At 45.4% G+C, this 12,055-nt stretch overlaps 2 protein-coding genes across 9 annotated transcripts in view; one reads left to right on the top strand and one right to left on the bottom strand.

Annotated features, from left to right (window-relative positions):
• The window catches only part of LOC116826458 (uncharacterized), a 614,657-nt gene that overhangs the window by 264,636 nt on the left and 337,966 nt on the right, over nt 1–12,055 (bottom strand). The window contains exons 2-3 of one of the 8 annotated variants that reach the window (XM_075071419.1): nt 11,900–11,957; nt 11,070–11,196 (exon numbers count right to left, since the gene is read on the bottom strand). The exons of 5 other annotated variants lie outside the window; for them this stretch is intronic. In XM_075071419.1, coding sequence (XP_074927520.1) covers nt 11,070–11,196; nt 11,900–11,957 — 185 coding nt within the window. Of the gene's footprint in view, nt 1–11,069; nt 11,197–11,899; nt 11,995–12,055 lie in introns of those variants that run through there. 2 more of the 8 variants (XM_075071421.1, XM_075071423.1) reach the window with 2 other exon arrangements.
• Nucleotides 1–12,055, top strand: part of LOC116826460 (uncharacterized) — a 290,132-nt gene that overhangs the window by 244,835 nt on the left and 33,242 nt on the right.

Below are 12,055 nucleotides of genomic sequence, written 5' to 3'. Positions count from 1 at the left end.
CCCAACGTTACAGCTTTCCTCTGACCTTGGCTTGGTAAATGCTGCCAGCACCCAAATGAAAAACAAAACAAAACCTTGGACCCAGGAAGGAATATTTGGGAATTCCTTCCTTTGGGGTGCCCTCAAGCTCTTTCACCTCCCCTCTGGGAAAGAGCTGAAAAAGAAAACAAAGGAAATCAGCTATGGCTACCAGCTAATCAAACAACATGCACAAACCTCTTAAGACACCAAAAATCCAATCCTGTTCTTAAAAGAGGTAAATTTGATTAAAATCGAAAAGGAAGACAATACATCTGGAACTTAGCCTTTTTGCTAGATCTTAAAAGAAACAATTAATTTTTGTAAGCACCCGAAATAGCTTTCTTGGGGGTTCAGCTTAAAGCTTACAAGCAAACAAAAGCATCTAGGATAGCATAGAGAAGATCCAAAAGTCAACATAAAAAATAAACCTGATTGTGTCTGTCTAAACATTCCCTATCCAAATCATTTCTTCTAAGTATGCAAGATACATTTTCATACCTGCTTCAAGCCATACACAGCATTGCTACTCCGTGTAGCCTTCTCCGGAGAACGACAAAGTGAAAGTTACTTTCCCATTTCAAAAAGTTCTAGCCTTTCCATTGGCTCCTTTGGTCAGGTGTCCACTCCTGGCACCATGATTCAGCTGAGAACTGAAGCTGTTTCTAGTACAAAGGACTAAATTATAAAAAGAGGTGAGGAAAATGCTTGAGCCTCTTTCTCTCCCCTTTCCCTCTGCTCATGACAATTGCTGAAGAACTGACCTTGGGCAGCAGGGGCAGGTTAGGGGGAGTCCTGGCTGAAAGGAAAGCCAGCCCATCTCGCATATGTGAGAGAAACATTTGCTTTGAATCCATTTTAGCTTGTTAACTTAGACATTAGTTTGTGTTTTATCTAGCATTTATTTTGTAAACAATTCTGACTTTTATGCCTCATTACCCGTAGTCACTGAAAATCTTTTTTTCCCCAGTAGTTAACAATGTTGTTTTATTGTTTTATCAAATCAGTGTGTTTGGATTAAAGTGTGTTGGAAAGTCCATTTGTCATAAAAAGGCTGGTGCCTGTCATGTTCCACTGATGAAAGGACAGACTTCACATGAAATTGCATTGTTCAGTAGTGTTCTGGACAGGGCAAGATGCACATTTCTGGAGGAAAGTCTGGGACCAGAGAATTTTCTGGGGTTCTCCGGTGGGGTACTGTAATTCGTAAGTGGCTAACTAGCAGCACATACGGTGTTGCTGGGAGCAAGGTACATGCTGGAGACTGTGTGTTACCTGCCCAAGAGTGGGTGCTCTCACAGTAAAGCAGTGTAAAAGGTACCCCAGCATAGGTGAGTACACAGGGTGTGCCCAGGCACACCCTAATGCAGGGCAGAGCTCTGGGGCAGTGTGTCTGGCTCCACGCTGAGCCAAATGCTTGCAGATGCAGACCTCTCTGGCTGTGCCTCCACAGCACAGGGAGGGTGAGCCACAGGTGAGTAAACCCCAGTCATCATCATCACAGGCACAGCAATTCTCTGGATATTTAATTTCACTGAGGCAAGTAATTAAATCTACTCTTCCTTTCCAGACAGTTAGTGGTTTTCCTGTAAAACTTACAGTTTCTTTGCAAAGATGTCCAGTTATAGTTTTTCACTTGAAAAGTATATTTTCTGGTTGTTCATAAGCTGATTGGTTTTGTTAACTCAGTTTCATAGGGAATTTTAAAAGTCACTTGAATTGTATCTGGTTTTTTCCATTGGTCCAAAAACACATCAAAGATGTGCAGATTTTTATTTCTGTGGGCCAAACCACCCTGTGTAGAAATGTAAATCTCAGAGCTAGAAAAGTTCTGCAAGGGTATGGGTCCCTCAGAAAATTGTCCTCAAGTCATTCATTCTTCTGGGCATTCCATTCTATTGTTTCCTCTTACAGTGATAGAGATCAGTGTCGCCACCCACAGGGGAGATGCAGAAGACTTGGCTAACCCTGCAGCCACTCTGCCTCTACCCTTGTTCTCTGTCTGCTCCCTCTACCAGCCCCTTTGGTCTCCCTGGGATTCCCCCTCCCTTTACTCTCTCTAGGTCTTCTTTCTCTGGAGCTTCTCATGAAGTAAAGTTGTCATTACAGGTTCTTATCTCTATAATGTATTTAATTTTGATGTATTTATTGAGTGTTAATTAATGCACTATGGGAGTCCTCCTTCAGCCCTCTGTATAAACTGATCCTCTTCTTTCCATATGTTTTGCCCATAGGGTTTTCTGCAGCCCTAGGGCAGCCAGCAATAACACCTGCGCCTTTGCAATGGGGTGAAGGCAGGGGACCCTATTTATGTGATTTGCAAGTGTTATCATTACTCAGGGTAACAAATGTGTTTAAGTGATATAAGTGCCTTGTAAAATTCCAAAGGAAGCTCATTTTCATTTCTCATACAATAAACTCATATACAGTATACATGCATTATTAATTATATGAGTTGATTTTATTATCATTATTAACTAGGTTACTTTTTTTTTCAGTGTGGAAAATAGTGTGCTATTTTACAGGTTGAATGACTGAATGACATAATGTCCCCTACCTCCCCCAATGTCCATCACTAAGTCTAATAACTTTGTCAAGTGTCCATCACGTAACATGGTGATGCCTAGCCCTGTCCCATTCTTCAGGGGGACAAGGGGTCCAGGGCAGCTTGGGGGTATAGTGGGGGGCCTGGCACTGGCAGCAGCAAGTGACCTGGCCCCAGCCCACTCTGCTCCACCCCACCAGCTCCCAGCATTGCTCAGGGGCGGGGGTTTGGGGGGAAGAGGCTAAGTTGCTCGCTGGTGCCAGCCCCCCCACTAAACCCCCAGGCTGCCCTGGACCCTGTGTCCCCCTAAAGCACAAGGCCCCCCAAAGCGCAGAGTCCAGGGTGGTTGCCCCGGTCCATCTTATGGATGGGACAACTCTGCTTGGGCACCACCAAAAATCATACAAACCTGCTGCCCCTGGTTGGATAGGGGGTGGGGTTCCAGGGTGGTGGTTAAGGGCAAGGGTCTCTGGAGGGGGCGGTCAGGGAGCAGGCATGTTGGATGGGCATAGGAGTCCTGGGGGTCTGTCAGGGGGCTGGGGGGGGTGGATGGGAGGCAGGGCCTTCCCTACCCAGCTCTCTATATAATTTTGCAACCCCGATGTAAAAAGTTTGCCCATCCCTGCCCTAATGTCTCAAAAAAAAAAAAAAGTGGCTTTATGTTTTAATTTAATCGCATGATACTCTCTATATAGAAAGCCCACGTTTGATCGCAGCATGCATCCCCACTACTGTGGTGCTGCATTATCATTGGTCCTCCCCTCCCCCTCTGACTACTATTCTAGAAAATTCTTTGACCTATACAAACGGCCGCGTCAGGCGTGCCCAGCACAGTGTCTGGATGCTGGCTGGTGAGTCTTGCCCACATGCTCAGGGTTTAGCTGATCGCCATATTTGGGGTCGGGAAGGAATTTTCCTCCAGGGCAGATTGGCAGGGGCCCTGGAGGTTTTTCACCTTCCTCTGCAGCATGGGGCATGGGTCACTTGCTGGTGGATTCTCTGCAGCTTGAGGTCTTCAAACCACAATTTTGAGGACTTCAATAACTCAGTCATGTGTTAGGGGTTGTTATAAAAGTGGATAGGTAGGGTTCTGTGGCCTGCTTTGTGCAGGAGGTCAGACTAGATGATCATATTGGTCCCTTCTGACCTACGAGTCTATGAGTCTACAGTGTTTGTCATCTTTGTCATGTGTACTCTACTGAAATAGCATAACAAGCCTGTGGCTTTACGTTTTAATTCAATCGTATTATACTCCCTTTTAATTTTAGAATATGGATCGGTTGGTTGTTAAGATAAGAAAAGAAGCAGACAAACTGAATTACAATGAATGTGCTGATAGTAGTGCAAATACCTCAGACTCCTCGGTTAAGAACTTACATGAAGATAATACCGCCACCAGTTCCAGTGTGTGCAATAAACTGAGTAATGACCAACACAAACAGACTTTGTCTCTTAGTTCAGGTCAGTATAGTTCCTATTCAAAGCCATCAAACATTCCTTCTGATGACCTGGTCTGTGATATTCCAAAAAATAGATTAGAATGCCAGTCTCGATTATCTAGAGGTCCTTATCAGCTTACATTGAGCATGTTTCCTAGAAGTAAAATAGGGAATAAACAAAGTAGTTTTCAGTCCGATTGGTATGAAAAGTATAGGTGGTTAGAATATAGCCCATCAAAGGACACAGCATTTTGCTTTTACTGCCATTTCTTCTCCTCTAATGATGCAGCAAAGGAAGGTCACGCTGATCCAGCATGTATTGATAAGGGATTCAGAAACTGGCATAGGGCTAACAAATGTTTTAAAAACCAGCAACTCCCAAAATCTCATGCGTTGAGCTGTTCTTCATGGTCAAGTTTTAATGAAGGGACACCTACTGATGTATTGTTGGATGAGGGCAAGCAGGCTTATCTGTCTAAACAAGAAGAACGGTCCCATAACCGAAGTGTAATGGAGCGACTGACTGACATTGTTCTGTGTTTGGCGAAAGGTGGGAGACCATTCAGGGGTCACAATGAAAAAACTGACAGTTTTGAGAAAGGTTTATTTCTAAATCTTGTCAATCTGCTCCAAAAATATGACCCCGTAATGGCAAAGCATGTGCAACAATCTCCTCGAAATGTCACCTCTCTGACTAATTGCATCCAAAATGATTTATGACACAAAATGACAATGTTGTGCAACAAAAGATTGTGTCTTCACTAAGTGGAGAAATGGTCTCAATAATTGCCACTACTGATTATGAACACCATGAACAGATGTCCACTGTGGTGTGGTATTTTGACAATGAAAAACATAGTCCAGCTGAACATTTTGTGTCTGTTCAGAGACTATTAACAGTTGATGGTCAGTCTATTTTTGACCAGTTAAATGACGTCTTTGGCATTCTTAAAATTGACTGGTCTTCAGTAATGTCTGTCTGTTTCAATGGCACATCTGCTATTCTGGATGTACTGCGGGAGTTCAAATGAAATGTAAAGAAAGTAATAGTGACACAGGCTAGGTACAATGCTATGTGCATTGTTTGAACCTCATCCCAGGAGATGCACTTCAAGTAAACAGAACAGAACTGTCTTTGATTTTTTTGGTGTTATTCAGACTCTTTATGCCTTCATGGAGGGGAGTCCTGTACAACATGACGTAATGGAGAAGATTTCACAAGAAGTAGGATCCCAGTTGAAGACTTTGAAGTCCCTGGCAAACACAAGATGGGCATGCAGAGCAGAAGCAGTGGGTGCTGTAAAACAAAACTACTCCATCATTTTACAAGCTTTACCAGAGATTATTGAAACAACTCGCCTTGCTGACACTAAAATAAAAGCCAGGGGCCTTATCCATGAACTAAATTCATTCAAGTTCATCTTTGCCCTTCACATGATGCACCCAATTCTCCAGATGGTGGTGAAAGTGAGCAAGGCTCTTCAAGATCCAGATCTCAACTTACTTACTGCAATGATGGGGTGAAAATCTTGTGTAACTCTTTGGCTGTGATAAGAAGTGGCCCAGAATTTTCCAATCTATTTTCAATGACAGTGTGAAAATGTGCAGAGAGAATGATATATCGATTCCTCCAGGTAAGAAGAGAAAAACGTCCACTCGTATTGATGACATATTTGAGTCCCAGCATCACTTTGATACAAAAGAGGAGCAGGAGAGAATAACTTCATTTTACCCACTCCTAGATTCTATGATTACCGGCACTGACCAGCAATTTGAACAGGACACTTGTAAAATTGTGACTGTAATGGGAAAACTGCTGAGCTTAGACACTGGCAGGGACGATATGAGAATAATTGCCAACAAATGTAAAGTGTCCTTGGATGAGTTGGAAGCTGAAGTCGGATTGCTTCTGGGTTACGATGGATCTGTTCTTAAAGGTAGCACTACAAACACCACCAGAGAGTGGCTTGATTGGCTAAAGGAATTGGATCAGTCTTCCATGTTCCAGGCCTTTTACAAATCTATTCAAGGCTTTGCAGTCTTACCTGTTACAAGCTGTTCATGTGAAAGAGCCTTTTCAAAACTAGCACATGTAAAAAGCAAACAAAGTAGTACAATGTTCCAACAGCACCTCAACTCGCTCATGATTTTGTACATTGAACAAGAATTGGCTTTGTCAGTTAATTACAATGATGTGATTGAGGAATTTAAGTCCATAACACCTGGTGAGTGATGTTTCATTCTCTAGGACAGGAAGATGAAGAAACCTTAATCTGTTTTGGTCAATTTGGGTTAGCTCATTATCTGGTTAAAGATAAAGATCATGAAAATTGACTGTATCTTTGTATACATCTGGTTATCACTACAGCAAAAATTTGGTATTTTGTGTCTCATTTTTTAAGTAAAGTTAATTGTTAATTTAAAAAAATAAGTTTTGTTCAGTTTTAGTTTCTTTAGTTTGTTTGATGAATAAAAATAATGTCCCTTATGACTGAGTATTCAATAAATGTTTGCCTTTAAAAAAAATAGAATTCCCTGGGTGCACACTCTAATGAAATGTGCCGCGTCCACCTATGCACCCCTGTCTGGGGAACTGCGGGGACACAGCTGTTCAACAGTACAGACTGTACTGTGGTTAATGTCACAGACACTCAATTTCAAAGACGCTCCTAAAACACAGAGAAAGTAAATTTATGTCCCAGAAATCGAAGACTCCAGAGGGCAAGTCTCCCTGGCACTGCTTCTTGCTGACAGAGGTCCAGAGACAAAGAGATTCCTGGGGAAGCTGGGAACAGGAAGCATGGGCTGGTGGGGTTCAGTGGAGAAAGGGAACAGGAAGGGCAGGGATATTACTGAATGCAGGATCTCAGCAGTACTAGATGTCAGGATAGCACATAGTGTAGCCCATTGGAAAACATAATCCCAGCTACACATATAAAATGATGGGTTCTAAATTAATTGTTTCCACTCAAGAGAGGGATCTTGGAGTCACTGTGGACAGTTCTCTGAAAACGTCCACTCAATGTGCAGTGGCAGGCAAAAAGCAAACAGATGTTGGGAATCTTAAGAAGAGATAGATAATAAGACAGAAATATTATCTTGCCTCGAATATAAATCCATGTACATCCATATCTTGAATACTGCGTGGCATGATGTCATCACCCCATCTCATAAAAGAATATATTGGAATTGATAAAACAGTCCAGAAATGAGAGCAAGAAAGATTATTAGGCGTATTGGAACAGCTTCGTTAGGAGAGTCATTAAAAAGACGGGACTTTTCAGTTTGGAAAAGAGCCGAAGGGGTAGAGAGAAGTCTATAAAATTCATGACTGGCTGAGAAATAAATAAGGAAGTGTTATTTAGCTCCTTCCATAACACAAGAGGACGGAGGCACCCAATAATGAAATTAATAGACAGCCAGGTTTAAAACAAAAAAAGGAAGTAATTCTCCACACGCAATGCACCAGTCAACCTGGTGGAATGGGCGCACAGGGATGGATGCACGTTGATGTGTACTTCTTTTCCATTCCCTCTGGAGCAACCTGGCATTGTACTCAACTCTAGCCCCCCTGCCTACATCACAGAGCTATGCCAAGAAGGGAAGCCGCAGATGTGGTGGTCTGGACCAGAGTGCCAGAGGGCTCTCTGTGCGCTGAAGAGGCTCTAAGTCCAGGGCCTGGTAAACTGGTAACCTGGACATTGGCAAGCCTTTATCGTGGTGTTCACGACGCTCAGATGCAGGCTTGGGCGCAGTGATGATGCAGCCGATGCTAAGGGGGAGACGCATACCCCACTGGGTACCTGATGCAAAAGCTGCTGCCCCGGAGCAGAACTGTACCAGCCATAGAGAAGAAATGCCTGGCCATGAAGCAGGCCTTAATAAAGCTTGCAAGCCTATCTCTTTGTGTGCAGCGCTGGCGCTGTGTATACTGACTGCCGCTCTGCCTGACGTGGCTGCATCAGATGATATAGGGGCTGATGCCCAAGGCGTGTCACCTGGTCCAGTGGTGGTGGCCAATAGTCAAGATAGGGAGCAACGTTGAACCAGGAAGCTCGAATCACAGCCCCCAGACTGGAGTTGGTGGAGAAGAACCCGATTCCTGTTTGAACCTCAGGGGTTTGGGGTGGCAAAAGGCACGGAGGGCATAAAACCTTCCCCCAGCCCTGCGTTCTACAAGTGCATTCAAGCACCACCTGGTGGTGCGTTGAACTTGGGAAGGGCCTGGTGTAACTCCCATCAAGAATGAGAGAGATGCTGGGGCATCCATGGGAACGTGGTGGGTTCCAACTTTCCCCAGGTCACCGGCTAAGTGACCTGCTCAGTTTGGTCTCGAAGGAGGAGGAAGAGTAGATGTGAGGAAGTGGGAAATGTTCTTAATGGTTTCTCTGATTGATACTGGTGTCGGGCGGTGCCTGTTTTCCTCCATGCATTCTCAGTGTTCTAGGTGGCGGGTAACTGCATGTGATTGTTGCAGAAGCCTTGGAGGACAGGGGTCTGCACAGAGACATGACCGACACCCTGTCTCCTCGCACACTGATGCCTGGGCCCCTCCTCGCAAGGTGCTAACTTAAAGGTGTTGAGAACAAAGAGATCAGTGGTCTCCTGCCAGGGAAGAGAGAAAGGGCAAGAAGAGGGGCTGGAGGAGTTCAGTTTGGAGCTGGCTGGGTAATGGAGAGAGGCCAGAACTGGTCTGGCTCCCTGCCCCGCCAGATGGACCTGACTATGGGGGGAGGCAGGTCCTGTTCTCTGTGTACCTACAAATTCTGTTTAGACCATGTTCCTGTCTCTAATAAACCTTCTGTTTTACTGGTGGCTGGGACTCATGGTGAATTGCCAGGAGTAGTGGGGGCAGGGCCGCCTGACTCCCCAGCACCTTCACACCCCTTGCCACCACAATAGGACCTCCTGTACTCCCCCCCCCTCCAACATTCCACGTGTACGAGTTGTGGTTTCTGGCGACCCAAAAACTGAGCGTGTCAGTTAGGACCAATTGCCTCAAGACGGGCAGTTACAGCCCTAGCTGGGTTTTTCCACCTCTAAGCGAACCAAACCAGCCAGACAACATGACCTTTGGGACTGTGGTTTTTTTTACACCCCCACTGGCTAACCACATGGTCACAACAAGGGCAATTTTTTCCTTTAGACACTATCCAGCTCGCCCAGTATCACCACCAGTGCCCCACTCATCGTCTGGGGATGACAGGTTATGAAAACACAACCCCCCCACGTTAAAGAAAAAGGTTCTCTCGGATCCCAATAAGGACCAAAGCCCCAGATCCAGGGTCAATATACACATCAGATCTTGCCCACAAAATCACGACGCGCTATTGCCCAATTTCCTTTAGAATCTAAAATCTAACAGGTTTATTCATAAAAGGAAAAATAGAGATAATAGACTAAAAATTGAGTTTAAATGGAATCAATTCCATACTAATCTTTAATGCGTCAAGTTCTTAGTTCAGCGGCTGTAGCAGTGATGGAGTAAAACTGCAAGGTTCAAATCAAGTCTCTGGAGAACATCCCTCAGCTGGGATGGGTCATCCAGTCCTTGTTAGAGCTCTCCAGCTGTAGGCAAAAGTGCCCAGAGGTAAGAAGCAGATAGAAGACAAAATGGAGATGAGGCCTCCGCCTTATATAGGCTTTTCCAGGTGTAAGAACCTCTTTGTTCCTACTGTGGAAAGTTACAGCAAAATGGAGTTTGCAGTCACATGAGTCAGTTTCTGCACACTCTGCTGAGTCACAGGGCGTAACTGCCTTCTCTCGATGGGTCAATTGTGTAGCTAATGGTCCTTAATGGGCCATCGAGCAGGCTAAGCTGAGCCTTGTCTGGGATCTTTCCCAGTAACACAGCACAAGTTTGAAATACAGACAGCATACAGCCAATATTCATAACTTCAACTACAAAAATGATACAGACATACAGAAAGCATAATCATAACCAGCAACCCGTAACCTGGTCTTAGACACCTTATATGACCCCCTTTACATAGGATTTGGTGCCACTACAGGACCTTGGTTGCAACCCATGTTTTATATGGTCCCAGTCTATATCAATAACGTCACACCCACCTGTACCGCTCGCACCAAATGGGAGCTGTCCCAGATAAGCGCTCCACCCCCCAACCATCTGCCCAAACCCTGAGCCCTCTCCTGCATCCTAACACCTGGCCAGACCCTGCACCCCAACCTCCAACCTGCTCCTGCACCCTAACTCCCTCCCAGACTCTGCACCCCCAGCCCTGAGCCCCCTCCCACACCATAAATCCTGGCCAGACCTCGCACCACAATGTTTTTTACAGTTTTTTTTTTTATAAAAGGCTCTTATCCAAAGCACTTTACAATAGTTAGCTAACGGTACAAACAATATTTGGAAAGATCATTAAGTGGTGCATCGAGACCCTCAGTGATTTTCAAGTGCTCTATGGAAAAATAAATTAGACTACAGAAACAAGCAAGAAACCTCACTTTATTTTCATTTACTTCCTATTACTTATAGGGGGAGGATGAAGAAAAAAAGAATGAAAAATGGCGGTGGGGGGGGATAAGAAAAAGAATGTTATTTTTCTTGGCTGGGTCCCAAGGAGGGGCCCTAAAAATGAAGTTGAGCACAGGGCCCCACTAATGCTAAATCCACTCTGAGCTTCCTTCTCTGGATACTCCCAGCCAGCATTCAAGGACACACAGAGTGTCTCTGTGATAAGTAACCTTGGACAAGCAGCTCCGCCTCCAGCAGCCTCCTCATTACACCTCAAGCATAATTGTGATCTGGGTGGAGTAGGGTCACTGTTTGAGAGAAGGGAAGGGGTAGGAAGCTTCTGTTGGTTATGCTGCACCTAGTCCTCAGTTTTACTTGAGCAAACAGGAGATATTTGACACTGTGCAATATGGCTCCTGTGCTCTGTCTCCAAAGTGTTCTGCAGCAGGGGAGGGTCTCTGGCAGTGTGTGTCACTGGCATATTGGGGTGATGCTGAAACAGGGCAGAGTAGAAGTGGCATTGTGGAGCTGGCATAAATATGATCTCTTTTTCTCCCCTTCCAAGAACCGAGGGGACAGTAACTCTTACCCAGTGAGGTCACATTCTCATAGTTCTCCTGCATGACGTCTCTGTAGAGGGCTCTCTGAGTGGGGTCCAGCAGAGCCCACTCTTCCTTGGTGAAATACACAGACACCTCCTCGAAGGTCACCGGCCCCTGAAAGAGCAAGAGTCCAACACTCAGTACCTGCTGCCCCAGTCACAGCCCCACTATTTGTGGGGGAGAGGAACCAATCAAAGGGAAGCTCTGGGTGGATCCCACTCAACAGAGTCCAAACCTCACCCTGCTCAAAGCATCCAGGAAACACCAGACTGAAGGGATGAAGAGAGAGCCCCTCCACTCTCCCAGCAGATCCATCACACACCTACTAGCCACAGATTGATACAGGAGAGGGCGGCCCTAGCAGGGTCCAGGGAGAGATCCCGGGTAGGAAGCCCAACACCCTCCTCATTGTGAGGAGCTGGATATGAAGGGAACGGAATCTCCCCTAAACCTGACTAGTGGGTGCCCTCTTCATATCTCACAGCAGCTGCTGGTTAGTCGGATTGGGCTCCAGCACTATGAGTCTGGTTAGTTTTCCCAGCTCCATGTAGCTGGGTTATTTTCTGCTCCACAAACTAGAGCACTTCCTCCGCCGAACCTCATGAGTCTGTTCCTAGAATCTAGGCCCCTTATTAAACAACTCCCAGCAGGTTTGTCACACCCCTGTCCTCCTCCCTTTCTCCACCCTGTGAATTTCTGGCAAACCAGACTGCAACCACCAAACCAGACAGCACAAACCTTCCCATCTCTGGTGTATTTGCCGTCCCTCTCCCCCAGCAGTAATCCACCAACCCCCCTTCAAAAAAATAATCCCTACCTGAGCTGGATCCACTGCAGCCATTTCTCTTCTCTGTGTCATGGGAGGATTGGATGAGCTGAAACAAAAACATAGACGTCACTCTCCAGCCCTGGTAGGGTGAAACAGGCACTTTGTGGGAGTTTCAGAACAGGCTTCAGGTAATTTCACAGCAGA

The sequence above is a fragment of the Chelonoidis abingdonii genome, chromosome 11 (assembly GCF_003597395.2).
Source record: "Chelonoidis abingdonii isolate Lonesome George chromosome 11, CheloAbing_2.0, whole genome shotgun sequence".
Taxonomy (NCBI): domain Eukaryota; kingdom Metazoa; phylum Chordata; order Testudines; family Testudinidae; genus Chelonoidis; species Chelonoidis abingdonii.
This window is presented reverse-complemented; position numbering and strand designations above follow the sequence as displayed.